This window comes from Hemitrygon akajei, chromosome 11 (assembly GCF_048418815.1).
Source record: "Hemitrygon akajei chromosome 11, sHemAka1.3, whole genome shotgun sequence".
Classification (NCBI taxonomy): domain Eukaryota; kingdom Metazoa; phylum Chordata; class Chondrichthyes; order Myliobatiformes; family Dasyatidae; genus Hemitrygon; species Hemitrygon akajei.
In genome coordinates, this window is record NC_133134.1 from 115,725,176 (window position 1) to 115,742,987 (window position 17,812).

The window sequence follows — 17,812 nt, forward strand, 5'->3', positions numbered from 1 at the left end:
AAACTCAATCCCCTGATTGAAAGCCTTAACCACAGAATCAACCTGCACAGCAGTATCGAGTGTCCTATGAAATCGGACCCAAGATCCCTCTGATCCTCCACACTGCCAAGAGTCTTATCATTAATACTATATTCTGCCATCATATTTGACCTACCAAAATGAACCACTTCACACTTATCTGGGTTGAACTCCATCTGCCACTTCTCAGCCCAGTTTTGTATCCTATCAATGTCCCGCTGTAACCTCTGACAGCCGTCCACACTATCCACAACACCTCCAACTTTGTGTCATCAGCAAACTTATTAATCCATCCCTCCACTTCCTCATCCAGGTCATTTATAAAAATCATGACGGGGTCCCAGAACAGATTCCTGAGGTACGCCACTAATCGCTGACCACCTTGCAGAATATGACCTGTCTACAACCAATTATAACTATTGTGGCATTATTAGGCCTGCTGCTGTACCTGGGTACTCACTGTGACAGTTAGCAATCACAATCTGAAGGAGGGATCCTGGCTCCTTTATCCAAGAAACCAATTGCAGCACCCATACCTCTGGCGGCCTTTTGCTTTTCATAGATGAAAGAGTCCATTTGGCTTGTATTTCCAATTCATTCCATCAGGCCTTTCTATAACACCCCATATTTTCAATAACAAATTCTTTTTTAAAACAGTTACACACAAGAACTCAACAGGTCAGACAGCATCGATGGAAAGGAATAGAGTCAACATTTCAACATGTGATTTGATTCTCTCTGGAGGATTAAGATGGCCCCCAGCAGAGTGAGCATAGCTTGGTGACAGTTGTGTCACAGGTGGATTGTTGGAGCAGTTAATTTATGCCAGGTTCACATTTACATTGAAAGAGTGCTTGTTGGCTCTGGGCTTGTACTTACTGAGTTTATGATTGGGGGGGAGGAGGGGAAAGAGAAAAGTGGAATCTCATTGTAAGTCCTGCAGAGAATGTTTCCTACAGTGGGGGGAATCTAGGATTAGGGAGCACAATCTCAGAATGCAAGAATGTCTCTTTAAAAAAGATGAGACGGAATTTATTTAGCCAGAGGGTGATGAATCTGGAATGCATTGCTATAGACGGCTGTGGAGGCTGAGTGATTGGGTGTAATTAAAGAGGAGGTTGACAGGTTTAGTAAGGACGTCATAGGTTATGGGGAGGAGGAAAGGGAAAATAAAACAGGCAATATTGGATAGCAAAGCATACAATGGGCCAATTGGTCTAATTCTGCTCCAAAGTCTTATGCCTAAAATAGTCATACCTCAGAGTCCACCTACTACTGCGTCCATGTATATATGGAAAGAAAAGTGCAAGTTCACGGATACTCTACCAAGAAGGGCTGTTTTAATTCTTTGATAACATCCATTCAGTGACTCGTGCTGGTGATATTTATCATACTTCAACAACAGTATTTTATAAGAGCAACCTTTATTATAAGTTGCATTATAAATGCTATGACATTGCAGTATTTAAATTACTGCTTAGGGCATTTGTGATTATTTTACATTTTACTTTGAAACTGACAGGATGGAGGTTGGCCATTTAGAACAGTTCCAGTGGTGAGTGAGGATCTGTTGGGCGCTGGACTGAAAATGATCACTTCTTCCACTCGTTCTTCTCATAATCCCATTTGGAGGCAAATCCCTCGATAGGATTCATTTGCATGTCCAACATTCTCTTGGCTTGCTTTTCCTGCCACTCCGCGCCGAAGGTGTGTGGTGTATCAGGATAAACTGAATGATAAACAGGAAAGTGTAATTAATCCATAGCAAGAATTGCACAACTTTCACCCAGTACCATCACCCGCCAGCCACCAAAGAAATAGGAAAGAGCTACCATTCCAGGAAGATCTATTAAATGAGATCACTGGAAGTATTTTGGGGGAGAAGTATTTTTTTTTAAAAAAAGAGAAGTTAGGTTACAGAAAGTTTGCAGAGACTGGAGCAGCCCTGATGTCAGGTGATCATTTGTCAGATAGGACAGGTACAGGTCAATGGGACTAGGCATGACAAGATGGGCCGAAGTACCTGTTTGTGCTGTCATGCTGTACATCTCTAAGGAATCAGTGATATGTAAGTTAATGTTGGACTGGCATGGGGAAGAAATAGCCTGACACACAAAAACTAGTTCAATTTACACACAAGCAGTTTGCCAAGAATGCCTTGCTTTGTTTTGGATGTAACAGGTGCAGTATTTTGCTCTTACAACAATGGTTACAACTCAGAATGGGGCCAAACATACTTTTGCTCCAATACACAGGATTATAAGTGGCTTCAGAGGGTTGTACACTTAGCCATTCATCATCATTGAGGACCCTTGCCCTCCAGGACATCCCTCTTCCCATTACTACCATCACGGAGATGGTACAGTAGCCCAAAAACCCACACTCAACAGCTTCTTCCACTCTGCCATCAGATCTCCAAATAGTTTATGAACACTACTTCGTATTTCTCTTTTGCACTTTACTTTTATGCTAACTTGTTATGCCTGCACTGAACTTGTTTCACAAAACAAATTTCATGACTAATCTAAGTGCAATAAACCTGATTCTTGATATGCTAAGAGAGTAAATGAGGACAAAAGACAAAACTCACACCCACTTTGCAATTTAAAGCACTTCCAATGATCTATTGATCTGAAGTATGAACAGTTTTTCCCTGTACAATTACTGCCCAACCCAAGTATCTCTGATTTTCAGCATTGGCAGCATTTTCTTGGCCTGAGTCACATTGGTGCCAGCCACAGTAAATAAGCCAAGGGAGAATGTCACGAGCCATAGCCTTGGTCTTAAGCATTTGTAAGCAGTAAGAGCAACAATGGCAAGGATGATCCAACCTACAAATGCCCCTCAATTCCCAGTCCCCTGTCAGAGGCTAATAACATGGCAGTGAGAACAACAGCAGTTAAAAGTAATGTTAGATAGAGGTCTTAACCAGACACGGTTAGCTTCTACCAGTGTCTGGAACCAGAATAACAACTTTATATGCAAGGTGTTTTACAGGCCACCAGTTAACACAGGAGTAAATGTGAAGATATAACAGCAGGAATTGCTAACTAAATGCCCACCAGCCAAATTTGTGGGTTGGAAACCTAGATTAAATGAAGCAATCTTGGATGGAATGTTTAGACAACAGGTCCATTGACAACAAATGACAGCCCCAAAGGGAACGTGCTAAGGTCAAAAGTACATATTGTTCCACCCCCTGGCCTTGCCACTAAGGCTTGTGTGAATGATGAGTGGGGGGGGGGAGAAGAGCAGCTACACATCAGACCTGGCCATTCACCTTTACACCAGCCTTAGCTGGCAGCTGCAGTGTAGCGTGTAGCCCTCATTATTGGAAAGAAGTCACTAATCTTCATTTAAGTGGTGAGATTAGACATTCCTTTTGCTAATTTCATTTCAGAGTTTTCACAATTTTAGAGCCAGTTAAGGATAACAAATCAGTGGTTTGTGAAGGGAGCCACAGCACCCTGTAGTTGGCAATGCACAGGAGCTACTGCAGGTGCCAACTGCGATCAGTGATGATCCAATCATTGTAGGAAACTGCACTGTAATGTTTGTTAACACCAACAACCTGCCTAACCTCTAGGCAGAACACAACCCAAGCAGTTTAGAGAATTTCAATTCCATGGTGTATGAACGAACATAGGGTATGCCTAGGCAATATAGAAATTTAATCAACGATAGTTAATCTGGTCATTTTCAATCCTGAAATAGCCAGAATCAGTGGTGACACTTGAAGAGACATAGACAGCAATACTGAGAGATATACAAATGAGAACCAGACACTTGGCAAAAAAACAGTCATGAGAAAATCAGCAGTAAGTTCATTACCAGACAGTGTCACCTGACTATGTAACAAGTCATCACGAGACACTGTGTTGCTGCACAGCACTTATGCAATAGACAGGCTAAAAAAGCAAACTGCTAGAAACATCACAAGACAGGCAGCATCTGTGAACAGAGAGTTAATGTTTCAGACCTTTACATCTAGGGCATGCTGTCTTCTCATTATCATCAATGAGGAAGTAAAGGACCCTGAAGACACACATTCAATGCTTTAACAATTGTTTCGTCTCTACCATATGACTTTTGAACATTCAATAAACCAAATCTCACTATTCCTCTTGCACTACTTAGTGTTATTGCAACTTAGTAATTTGTCATGCTTGCATTATATTGTTGCCACAAAACAGCAAATTCCATGGCTTTTATCAGTGAGAATAAACCTGATTATAATCTGAGACACTTTGCTAGAATTTCCAGATGATACCAAGACCGGGGGTGCAGTCAACAACAAGGAAGACTGTAACAGCTTGCAGTGGGATCTGGACCAGCTGGAAAAATGGTAGATGGAATTTAAAGAAAATTGTAAAGAAAGCTTTTGGCATATTGGCCTTCATAAATCAAAATAATGAGTATAGGAGATGGAATGTTATGTTGAAGTTCTACAAGACATTGGTGAGGCCTAATTTGAAGTATTGTGTACAGTTTTGGTCACGTACCTACAGGAAAGATGTGAATAAGGTTGAAAAAAATACAGAACATTTACAAGGATGTTGCTGGGTTGGAGGGCCTGAGTTTTAAGGAAAGGATAGGACTTTATTCCTTGGAACACAAGACTGGGAGGAGACTTGATAGAGGTATACAAAATTATGAGGGGTATAGATAGGGTAAATAAATGCAAACAGGCTTTTTCCACTGAGGTTGGGTGGGACAACAACTAGAGGTCATGGGTTACAGGTGAAAAGTTTAAGGGAATATGAGGGGAATCTTCTTCACTCAGAGGGTTGTGAGAGTGTAGAATGGGCTGCCAGCGCAAGTGGTGCATGCGAGCTTGATTTCAGTGTTTAAGCGAAGTTTGGATAGGTGCACAGACAGTCGGGGTTTGGAGGGTTACAGTCCCAGTGCAGGTCAATGGGAGTAGGAATTCAAATGGTTCGGCAAAGACTAGATGAGCCAAAGAGCCTCTTTCTGTGCTGTTCTGTTCTACAAGTCTACAGGGGACGCTGGGTAACAGCCTGGCCAGGAAAGCACTGGAATACTAAGTTTTATGGTGAAGGTTTTAGAAAGAAAGGAGTCGGAGCAATACAATACTGAAATAGGCCCTTTGGCTCATCTAGTCCATGAAGAACTATTATTCTGCTTACTCCCATCAATCTGCATCTGGACCAAAGTACTCCAAACCCTCCCATCTATATACCTATCCAAACTTCTCTTAAATATTGAAATAGAATCCACATCCACCACTTCCACTGCAGCTCATTCCACACGCATGCCACCCAAGTGAAGAGGTTCCCTTCAACAATTCACCTTTCACCCTTACTTATAACCTCTAGTTCTAGTTTCACCCAACCTCAGTGGGAAAAACCTCACTCTCCTATGCTCCAAAGGAATAAAGTCCTAACCTATTCAGCCTTTCCCTACAACTCAGGTCCTCAAGTCCCAGCAACATCCTTGAAAATTTTCTCTGTACTATTTCAATTTATTGATATCTTTCCTACAAGTAGGTGACCAGAACAACACACAATACTCCAACTTGGGTCTCACCAATATCTTATACATCCTCAACATCCCAACCCCTGTACTTGATACTTTGGTTAATGAAGGCCAATGTGCCATTTCATTTTCCAATTTTCAGCCCATTTTTCTAGATCCCACTGCATGCTTTGATAGCCTTCCTCGCTGTCCACTATGCCCCAACTCTTGGTGTCATCCACAAATTTGCTGATCTGATTTACATTATCACCCAGACAGTTGACAGAGGTGACAAAACAGAAAATGGACCCAGCATGGATCTCTGCAACATACCACTGGTCACAGGCCTCCAGACAGAGCCTGGACAGGATTGATGGGCGATGCTGTAAATATGGACGACAACAGTGTCGATAATGAGAATGGCTTAGTTCTGAATTGAATAGAATACCAAGCTACCAAAGAGTTTGGTTCAACTGCGTTTTGGGGGATGGTCTAGACTAAGTTTACTAGAGAATCAATGGAGTTTGTGGCCAAAAAATAATGGCTTTTGTTTATTCCAAATTTTACTTCACGAATATTTCTGCAGATTCAGAACTGGACATTAGCAAGGCAGTTTAACAATAAAGGAGGGGCCTTTCTAGATCCACGTGGAAACAGTCAGTCTTTGGTGGTGTTAGGGGACAGGATACACAGGATTACTAGCACAGCAACAAAGAATACATGGGGCACAGTGTCTTCGAGGGGACTCTCCAATGACAATCTCCCCCACCCCCCACATCTGATCAATTAATTACAGTTCTTGTAGTTAAGTAGGAAAAACTGAAGTTTCTCCTTCACTCACCAGGATGATACTATTATCAATGACAAAACAACCAGATCAGTGAGAGGCTGGTTGAAAGAAGAGCCACGCTGCCTTTAAACAAGAAATTATTTGCGCCCACTGAGAAACTCCCTTGGTTAACAAGCAGAGCTTTGACAATGCCTGGATTCTGTGCCAAAGTGGGGCTTCAGTTCACGATCTCAGCTGAGAGTGAGCAAGCACTTTCAACTATACACTGATTAGACATCCTCAAACAGAAACTGAAGAGCACTCAATCCCAAACCACAGGCAGATTCTGAAGCCCCAGTTGGCAGCTGTCAGCGTCATACATGGCCTAGTGCTTGAACCTGTCACCAAGCAAGTCAGAGTGAAAAATTCTACTTCTCCCAATTAATCTTGTAAACTGTAAAGTCTGCTTACGGCAGAAGGGGGCTCACTCACCGTAGTGCCGCTGCCACAACACGATCAGGCCAACAACTCCGATGAAAGCAAACACACCACCTATCACAGACTTCCACTCATTGCTCGCTTTGTTCATCTCCGTATAGGTCTGGTTGAAAGCAATACGATACACTAAAGTAAAACAAAAATAGTCAGTCAGTAATGAATTAACTGAATTGAAACCCTCCTCTTCGTGACTAATTAGTTTTTTGGGATAAAAAAAGATCCATTTTCTGAACAGCAAAGAACTGTGAGGATTCAAGGGGCCATTGTCTGTCTTTAAAAGTCATTATAAGTTTGAGGTCGTTCCTCAACACGGCTCCCTGCTGTTTCACTGATGGACCCAACCTTACCCAAGGCTTCCCCCCCCCTCCCAGGAGAACCTGCACAATTTGGTGTGTGAAGTCTCCCCATCTTCCCTCACCCAGAAACGATAATGACATCACCAACAGACCCACAACTGAGTCATAAAAACAGTTTAGCTTGCTCATCTGATGCATTGTTGAATCCTGCTGAGATCAAAGGACCAGGCAGTTTCTGAGCCTTTATAATCTGGGGATGTTGCAACTCTGGGTCCCAGTGGGCACGCCAACACACTCCAGAACTGAACATTAGCTTCATTCCCAACTGCAGTTTAGGCACCTGCTCTACCCAGGATAGGCAGAATGACCCTCCCCACATTTGTGGAGTGAATCTCAAGTCATTTGCCACGTGGCTCAGCTTCTCTTACATGCGACTTTCTCTTCATTGGTCAGATCTGTCCACGAGCTCTTCTCTTTTTCTTTCAGGGCCTTCTGCTCTGCACTCAACTTTGTAAAGTAGGGAATATCGGGGAGTGGTGTATCCTTCCTGTCACAGTACATCGGCAGTGACATGTCTTCCTGTTTAACAACCTCTGAAATAATAATGTGCAAAGATGTTAGTGTACCATACACAGCAAGTCCCACCCTCTATCTAACAGTCTATGGTGGTCTCGTCTCATTCTCTGTTACTGTCTGCCTTGTGCTCTGTGTTTCTTCCATCCACAGTCTATAATTGTTCCAACCACGATCCCATCCTGGAGGGAAACTGCACTGATGAACTGAAAACCTACCCCACTGGAGTAAGCAGAAGTGCTTTTTCAAATACAGCGGGCCCTCAGTATCCTCGGATTCAACCAACCGCGGATCGAAAATATTCCAAAAAAGTTCCAAAAAGCAAAACATGAATTTGCCGCGCACCGAGCACTACGCTGAATCCACGCGAATGAACTGATGTGTAGGCATACCCTGCTGTAGCCTCCCGCCATTTCACAGATCCTCAGTCTCTCTCCAGCATTGTTTGCCTCGCATCTCGTTCATTCGCTACTTGTGTTGTGAGCGAGAGGAAGGAGTTTAAGGCTAGTAAGGGATGGCTGGCTAGCTATGTAAAGTGCTACAGCCTCAAGAACTTAAAGATCACGGGAGAATGGGCATTGGCTGATGCTGAGGCAGCATCAGTGTTCCCAGAAGAGCTATGATGGTTGCATTTGTGCTGAACATGTACAGGGTTTTTTTCTTGTCATTATTCCCTAAACAATACAGTATAACAACTATTTACATAGCATTTAAATTGTATTAGGTATAAGTAATCTAGAGATGATTTAAAATATATGGGAGGATGCGCGTATGTTATATGCAAATACTACGTCATTTTATATAAGGGACTTGAGCATTCGTGGATTTTGGTATCCGCGGTGGGTCCTGGAACCAATCCACCGCAGATACCGAGGGACAACTGTAATCATCCTATTAACTGTTTCTCTTCTATAGATGCTGTCTGATCTACCAAGTATTTCCAGCATTTTCTGTTTTACTTCTGATTTCCAAAATTAACACTTTTACATACACAAATGATTTTAGAGTTTGTAATAGGGTAGCTGAAACTTTATTTTGTGTCCACTCTGTCCTGCAGCTGCTCAGTAACTGGGCAGTGCTGTACCTTCATAGCTCTGTATTGCTAATGACATGTTGCTCCACAGTAAAAATACCCCTCACTGGACTCAAATTGTAAATGAAAGCAAGTGTAGACCTTGGAAAAGTAGATGTTCTGGAGGTAGACTTGTTTCAATCAGGCCTATAGGAAGGAGGTAAAATCAAAGCCAGCACTCCAACAGCTGATTGCTGGGTGATATTCAGTATTTATCAGGATTAGTCACAACAAAGTGTATCGCCAAGTGGTGGCCACATCTGTCAAGAGTGAATCAGGTAAACTGCCCTTCCCTGGCACTGGTTTGACTTTCCCACATTCAGTTACCAGATCATAAGACATAACAGCAGATCAGGCCATTCAGCCCATCTGTTAGTTGATTATGGCTGATTTATTCCCCCCCCCCAACCTCGTGCTCCTGCTTTCTTCCTGTAACCTTTGACACCCTTCCCAATCAAGAACCTATCATCCTCTGCTTTAAATACAGCCTATGACTCAGACCCCACAGTCATTTGTAATGAATTCCACAGATTCACCATATTCTCATAGTTCAAAGTAAATTTATTATCACATTTGCTACCATATACTACCCCGAGATTCATCTTCTCGCAGGCATTCACAGCAAATACAAAGAAACACAACACAATCAATTTTAAAAGACTGCAAAAGCAGACAAACAACCAACTTGCAAATTACAATAAATTGTGTAAATACAAAAAAAGCTAATAATAATAATAATAAATATTGAGAGCGTGAGCTGTAGACTCCAAGGTGAGTCCATAGGTTGTGGAATCAGTTCAGTGTTGGGGAGGAGTGAAGTTATCCACTTATAGTTCAGCAGCCTGATGGTTGAGGAGGAAGAACTGTTCCTGAACCTGCTGGTATGCTTTTTGGAGCTTCTATACCTCTTTCCCGAAGGATGCAGTGAGAAGAGAGCATGGCCTCTTCTAATCAACACGTACAAACAAGCTGGAGGAACTCAGCAGGTCGGGCAGCATCCATGGAAATGAGCAGTCAACATTTCGGGCTGAGACCCTTCGTCAGGACTGAAGAGGGAGGGGGCAGGGGTCCTATAAAGAAAGTGGGGGGAGGGTGGGAAGAAGGCTGGTAGGTACCAGATGAAAAACCAGTAAGAGGAAAGATCAAGGGGTGGGGAAGGGGATTGGCAGGAAAGGTGAAGAAGGAATGTAAAGGGAAAGCACTATGTGTAGTAGCAAAAGGCAGAATCATAGGAGAGGTGATAGGCAGCTGGAGGAGGAGGCAGAATGAAACTGGGATGGGGGAAGGGAGAGGGAGGGAATTACCAAAAGTTGGAGAATTCAATATTCATGCCAAGGGGCTGGAGACTGGTGGGGTCTGGCCTCCTCCGGATCCAGCATAGTATCCTCCGCAACTTCCACCACCTTCAACAGGACCCCACCACTAAGCACATCTTTCCCACTCTACCCATTTCCGCTTTCCGCAGGGATTGTTCCCTCCGCGACTGCCTGGTCCACACGTCCCTCCCCACTGATCTCCCACCTGGCACTTATCCCTGCAAGAGTGCTACACCTGTCCCTACACCTCTCTTACCACCATTCAGGGCCCTAAACAGTCCTTCCAGGTGAGGCAGCACTTCACTTGTGAGTCTGCTGGGATCATCTATTGCATCCAGTGCTCCTGGAGCAGCCTCCTCTACATTGTCGAGACCCGACACAGATTGGGGGACCGCTTCGTTGAGCACCTCCGCTGTCCCCCACGACAGACAGGATCTCCCGGTTGCCACCCACTTCAACTGTGCTTCACATTCCCATTCGGATATGTCCATACATGGCCTCCTCTACTGCCATGATGAGGCCAAACTCAGGCTGGAGAAGCAACACCTCATATATTGTCTGGGTAGTCTCCAGCCCCTTGGTATGAACATCGAATTCTCCAACTTCCGGTAATTCCTTCCCTCTCCCTTCCCCCATCCCACTTTCACTCTGCCTCTTCCTCCAGCTGCCCATCACCTCTCTCATGATTCTGCCTTTTTCTACTACACATAGTGCTTTCTCCTTACATTCCTTCTTCACCTTTCCTGCCTATCCCCGCCCCTACCCCTTGATCTCTCCTCTTATTGGTTTTTCACCTGGCACCTACCAGCCTTCTCCTTCCCACCCTCTCCCCACCTTCTTTATAGAGCCCCTGCCCCCTCCCTCTTCAGTCTCGGCCCGAAATGTTGACTGCTCGTTTCCACCCGACCTGCTGAGTTCCTCCAGCTTGTTTGTACATGTTGCTTTGACCCCAGCATCTGCAGCATACTTTGTGTTTATGGTCTCTTCTAAGTTTGATGACTGAGTGGAAAAGCAAATTATGCAGTGGCTGCAGAAAGATGTAGACAAGTTGAGTAAGTGGGCAAGAGATTGTCAGATGGAGTTCACGGTGATAAATGTGAAGACATCCACTTTGGAACAAAAAGTAGATCAAATATTTAAATTGTGAAATATTGTTGTAGCATACTATTGCAGAGGGACTTGGGAGTGCTTGTGTATGAATTATAAAAGCTTGGTTGTCAGTATGGCAAATAGATTTTTTTCTTTTTTAGTATTCAGAGATACAGCACAGTTAACAGGCACTTCTGGCCCAATGAGTCCGTCCTGTCACATTACACTTACTAACCCGCACATCTTTGGAATGTGGGAGGAAAACAGAGCACCCAGAGAAAACCCACTCAGTCACAGGGAGAATGTACAAACTCTTTACAGACAGGTCCAGGCACTGTAGTAGAGTTACACTAACCACAAGGCTACCATTGGCCTCCACTGCTGGAGAGATTGAACTTAAGAGCAGGGGGTTATGCTGCAACTGTACAGGGTTCTGGTGAGATCTCATTTTGGGAGTATTATGTGCAATTCTGGTCTGATTTTCGAGGACAGATATACTGGCATTTGAAGTGATGCAGAGAGCAGCAGATCTGTGCAATTCTTCACCCAGGAAAGCAGCAAAGGCCACACCATTAAATACATTGAAGACACAGATAGATTTTTGCACAGGAGATAAGGCAATTATGGAGAAAGGGCAGGTAGGCGGAGATGGATTAGCCCTGATCATAATTAATGTGGAGCAGGCTCAACTGGGCATATGGCTACTCTACTCACTGAGTGAACCACAAACAATCACAACCCTGCAGTTTTATCACTCTAATTCATCCCATAGTTCCATCCCTTTCTGCTGTGGTGGCTTTTGAACTATATTGTTTATTCACTACCTGACTGGCCCCATTGACTAGAGTATCCGTAACTTGCGGGTCTGGTCATACTCCAGTGACTCGAAATCAGTGGTGGTGTGGATGCAAGAGTGCTTACCATGTCCATGAACCGCTCGAACGCAAGCAGCTGATAATAGGCTCCGCGCCCTCAGGAGGTTAGCCCCTCGAAACACAGAAAGCCCCAACATCTGCAAACAAACAGTACATTTGGTTACAGAGACAGGTCCATTCTAAGTGCAACTGTGAAGAATTGAGTTTCAATGGGAATCGTTTAAAAGCTGATAGAGTGATGAATTTGGTTAATTTTCCTACTGGACAGCCAAGACACACCACCCACAACTCTACTTCCCAAATATTGTTCATTGCTGAATCACATTTTTCATGAGACTTAAGGGGGCTTCAAGTCCTTGGTGAGCTGTGAGCTTGCCCTTATAGACAACAACCACTATGGACATTGAACACTACAGCACAGCGCAGACCCTTCAACCCACAATGCTATGCCAACCTCTTAACCTACTCTAAGATCAATCTAACACTTCCCTCCCACGTAGCCCTTGTTTTCTTTCATCTATGAGTCTGTCTTTTAAACGGCCCTAACATATCTGCCTCTACCACTCCAGCAGTGTGTGTTCCACACCCCCACCACTCACTCTGCAAAAAAAGGTACCTCTAACATCCTCCCACATACTTTCCTCTGATCACTTTAAAATCAGGTCTCCTCCCCATCCTCCCATGTTAGTCATTTCTGCCCTGGGTAAAAGTCTATGATTCTTATCATCTTGTACACCTCTATCAAGTCCCTTCTCATCCTCCTTCGCTCCAAAGAGGAAAAACCCTAGCTCACTCAACTTATCCTCATAAGACACGTTCTCTAATCCAGCCAGCATGCTGATAAATCTCCTCTGCACCTCTAAGGTGCATCCTTTCTATAACGAGGCAACCAGAAATGAACACAATATTCCAAGTATGGTCTAACCAGGTTTTTATAGACCTGCAATCTTTGCTGACCCAGACTTTTATCAATACCTTGTGAAAACCGACAAATTTCACTGTGCACTTCTCCTGCCGTGGGTCTTCCTAAGTTTGGGAGCAGACTGGTGACTGTAAAATTTGTTAAATTTGAGTAGATAACAGAGGGAAATATGCTTGTCTAGGAAATGGAAGATGATTCTGCAGACGCACATATTGCCTGTTACTGTCCCATGGGCACATTTTCGAGCAAGGGATCTTGAATGGTATAAAAAGAGGCCATTTCTTTGCAAGGGATAATCTTCTCTTCAGTTGGGTTGCGACCAGTGCCAAGAGACATAAACAAGGATAACTAGAGACAGAGCAAAAGCTATTGGACACTTGCGCTTCTTTCCAGCAGAACACTGTGTAGCTGATTTGGTGATGAGTATTATTTTTGTCTTTTTTACTGCACCATTAACCATTTTTTTCTTTTCTGTCTTTCATTTTACAATTGGCACAGTTTGGCAGGATTCAGCACAATGTTCAACAAACAGAATGTGCCCACAGGTGGCAGGGCAGTCGGACAACACTGATGGTTTTGGAAAATGGCCAATGTGTTGCTTATGTTTAGCCCTCCTACATGTTAGAGAGCCGAGATGGAGAGCAATAGTGGTGATATACCAGGTACACTAGCCACTTTGCTAAATGATGCAGGGTTTCCCCAAACGGGAGGAATGGCCACCAAGAACACCAGAATATCACGTTAATGCAATGGGCTGACAAAGCCAAAACCCAGCAAACCACCAAGGAAGAAGGATCTGGCAAGGCTAAGGGATCAGGATCAGGATCCACGTCCCATCAAAATAAGGGTGTTAGGGTTGGACCCCGAAAGCTAGGACAGCAATACTTAGTCTGATACTGACACTTGGTGTGATGTCTCCTTCTTGCACTCACTTGCACAAAGAAATGTCCTTTTTTTATATACTCTTCAAGACCCCTTACTCTAATAGTTTCCCATGGATCAGTAACAGGCAGTATCAGCACCTGCAGAATTACCTTCCCTTTGCCAGCCAAAGGCTTTTCTCCCAATTACCTACTCTCAGGGCTGCAGACTCTACTCACACTAAGTTTACAGCAATGTTTTGAAACTTTAAATGGATGTCCACCCTGGCACCCTAAACTCTGTCCTGTCAAGGGGAGCTTCCTGCTGTTTGCAGAACATTGTGCCAAGTCCTACCAACTGTGTAATGAAAATATTTTAAATATATTAAAAAATAAATATAGAAAGAGAAAAATGACTAATGAGCAAAGTTAAGATGGCGCTAAACGATGACTCCTTTCTTGCATCTTCAGAAACAGCTCTATTTCCATCTTTATTTATCCCTTTCAGTGTTCTTTTGAAGACCCTGACCTGGAGCTGCACGTTGAAGGGAATGGGACCCTTTCTTGGGGTTCAGGACTGGCCGTTGTTCAGCCCGAATTCGCAAGCCTAAGATCTCGGGGCTCTGGGGACGGGCGGATCGAGGATCGGTGTCACGGCAGGAAACCCGTGTGTCGCTGGGAGATCTGCTGTGTGCCTGGAGACCCGGGATCTTTGTGATCTTCAGGCACAGAGCTCGAAACAAGCGACGTAACAGACTTTTAACATCGTAAATCAGTGAGTTGTTTGTTATGTCTCCCCACTCGCTGGGAAAATGGAGACACCTTTTTCCTCCCTTATTAGGGAGAAAGGATCTGCGGTATGTCGAATGCCGGGTGTAATGCAGAGTCTTTGGGGTAAATGCAAGTCTGTGTCTTTGCTATTGTTTTGCTCATGCTTGAGTGCTTGGTGAGGGTGCCAATGCTTGCTATTTTCTGCTGGTGGGAGGAGGGGGGATTACTGCTCGCTGCTGCTTACGCGCGGGAGGGGAGGGAGCTAGGGGGGGAATTTGGGGTTCTTACATTTATCTGTTTGTTATTCTTTGGGGCATTTCTCCTTTTCCTGGATACTTGCAAAGAAAAAGCATTTCAGGATGCATACTGTATACATTTCCCTGACATTAAATTGGACCTTTGAATTTGTGATTTAGAGAAAGAAACAAAACTAATACTTAACACCCAATCACTAAGCTACACTACACAATATTCTGCTGGAGGTAAGTACAAGTGTCTGACAGCTTTTGCAGTATCTGTGTCCTTGTCTCCATCTCTTAGCACTGGTCGCAACCCAAACAAAGAAAAGATTCCCCTTTGCACAAAGAAATTGCCCCTTTTTATACCCTTCAAGACCACTTTCGCAAATACTTTCCTGTGAGATGGTACATGCACCTGCAGAATCATCTTCCCTTCCAGGGAAACATGTTTTTTCTCCATTATCTACTCTGAGCTGTAGACTGGTAATCAAGCTGTTTTCAAAACGGGTTCCCTTATACTTTCTCAAAACATTCCCACATTCCAGACTAACACCATTTTGTCTAACAGACTTCTGTCACATATTTCAGCAGATACCAATGAGATATTATATTTAACTCTCTCCTTACACCTATAACAGGATATCCTACAAGTCTTGGTGTCACAGTCAACTTACCATCAATCACCTTCCCACTCCCTACATTTCATAAACACAAACTCAAGGAAATTTAAAAACACAAGAGAAAACAGAAAAGGTTAAATAGCGCTGAAACCCGACCGGTTCGGCGGTCTGGGACAACGTAACTGTACCAGAAAGCATAGTTAGTACCAAGTGAGACTCTTGCCCATTGACAAATGATCACGAGGTTCCCATCGGCTGCGACCTTGCCGTGGCTCAGCTACTGCGCGCTGCAATTTCGTGCCCTGCAGCGAGGCCCAATCTCAGCACACCACAGCCCGGCGCACTCATCCCTCCCTTGGCCCATGCGCCCCACCTTACCTCTCCTCTACTCCTATTCACCCGCTCTACACTAAACATACAGCAGTATATGTAACCTACTGCGAATCAATGTAACACTTTTAACCTACTGCGAATCAATGTAACACTTCCCTTCCGCATAGCCTTCCATTTTTCTTTCATCCATATGCGTATCAAATAGTTGGCCAATGTATCTGCCCTTGCCACCACGTTCCACGCAGTCTACAAAAAAACTACCCCTGACACTACCCACTCCCTCAAGTGCCTTAAAATTATACCCTCTCGTATTAGCCAATTCCGCCCCAGGGAAAAACGCCTGCTGCCCACCGTATCAATGTTTCTTACTAATACTTGGCTCACCGGCAATTCTCCCTCATTTCCTTTCAGCTGCTCAAGCTCTCTCCCCTTCATCATCACCAACTTCCCCACCCAGTCTTTCCCTGGTTCCCTTCTTCCTCCAGCCATCACTTTCACTTCCCTCCCCCGTCTAATCTCCCTCTCATCTTCCCCAAATCTCTCACTGTTCGCTCCTCACTATCCTCAACTACTCTCCTTGACTCTCTGCTACTCTAACTTGTATATTAAAGGAGAACCATTACTTAGGGGGGAGGGGAGGGAGCGCGTCCGATCTGACCTCCAGCGCTGCGGGCCTTGGCCGGGGTAGCTCCGCGATCGAGGAGCCAGAGGCGCAGCTCGCAGTCAGCCGCTCCGACACAGCTCCGCCCGTGATTTAAACAAAGGGGGAAGGGGAGTGTGGGGTGAGGGGGTAGCAGCTCCAGGCTGAGCACCGAAATACCCTCCACTTACCGTACCTCTTCCTCTCCGGATGCACAGGCAGCGGGCGGGGCTAGCGCCGGGTCACCGTGGCATCATGGGAGCTGCCATCACAAACTTTTCCAAACTTCTTCAAACTTTTCTCTTCGGCACCCCTCCCACGAAACGACTCACCTCGCACTTCTTAACGCGACATTGGGAAGCAATAATATTGAGGGAAGGGGTTCACGGTTTGTAGACCCTCCCCCCACGGGGCTGAACGTTCATTGAGCCGGTGTTGAACCAAGAGCGTGGGGCGGAGTCGGAGCGCTGCCGCAGTCGCTGCGTCGGCTGCTTCGCCTCTCTCCGAGCTGCTGATGCTGTACGAACCCGGATGGGGACGGGATGGAGCTTGGGCTGTACGTGGATCCATGCAGATCGCCGCTCCCCAACTAACCGTATAAAAAACACTCAATTCACTTTCAGCTCATCTCCTAACCCGGCAGATTCGGGTGCTGAGGAATGTTAAATCAGAATCAACATGGCATTTAGTTTGCAGTCACTGTTGATAAATGGCTTGAGTAATGTTGAGAACCAACAGATTGTGAATTTAAAAAACGGAAAATGGGAACACTCCCAAAGTCAGTAGCGTCTTCTGTGGAGAGAGAAACAATTTAACGACCGTCATCCGTCCTGAAATGTTAAATTCAGTTTGTCTCTCCACAGGTGCTGCTTGGTTCTGAGGACATTTTCTCCACGCAGCACCCCCCCCCCCCCGCCCAAATTTGATTGAGCAAAAAAACTTTTTTTCCGTGCTTGAAGATAGCGCCACAAAGTCTTCCTATCTAGCTGAGCGGACATATGGTTCGAGCTTTGCCTCCAATAATGCCATATTGCCTTCAATGCTTCTCAGGAGTAGACGTGCTCAAAGTGATTTTCTAACTATGCAAAGAACCCACTGACATGTTGAGAGAATGTGGGTACATTTAGCTTTGGGGGTTATGTTTTTCCCCTGAATATCCCAAATTTGGTTTAATCCTTCACCAAAGACCAACAAATTGCTCCAGATATGGTGAGGAATCTGTTTGTATTACGGCCTGATATAGAGGCTCTAGAAAGAGGTTGTAAACTCAGCCAACTCCATCACGGGCAAAACTCGCACTACCATCAATGTCATCGTCACAAGAAGGGAGGAGGTACCGGAGCCTGAAGACCCACATTCAATGTCTTAGTAACAGCTGCTTCCCCTCTGCCATCAGATTTCTGAGCAATCCATAAACACTAACTCACTATTCGTCTTTTGCCGTCT

At 44.6% G+C, this 17,812-nt stretch overlaps 1 protein-coding gene across 2 annotated transcripts; it reads right to left on the reverse strand.

Moving 5' to 3' along the window:
* Positions 1-1,425: 1,425 nt before the first annotated feature.
* LOC140735940 (cytochrome c oxidase subunit 4 isoform 1, mitochondrial-like) lies at positions 1,426-16,694 on the reverse strand. 2 transcript variants are annotated; one of them, XM_073061555.1, is made up of 5 exons: positions 16,558-16,694; positions 12,028-12,118; positions 7,485-7,649; positions 6,755-6,886; positions 1,426-1,747 (listed from the first exon to the last, which is right to left on the reverse strand). In XM_073061555.1, the coding sequence occupies exons 2-5, from the start codon at positions 12,116-12,118 to the stop codon at positions 1,611-1,613; spliced, it is 525 nt and encodes a 174-aa protein (XP_072917656.1). In that variant the 5' UTR covers positions 16,558-16,694; the 3' UTR covers positions 1,426-1,610. The 2 variants fall into 2 exon arrangements, with proteins under 2 accessions (XP_072917656.1, XP_072917657.1); XM_073061556.1 differs by having other exon boundaries at positions 16,563-16,627.
* Between the last annotated feature and the right edge of the window lie 1,118 nt (positions 16,695-17,812).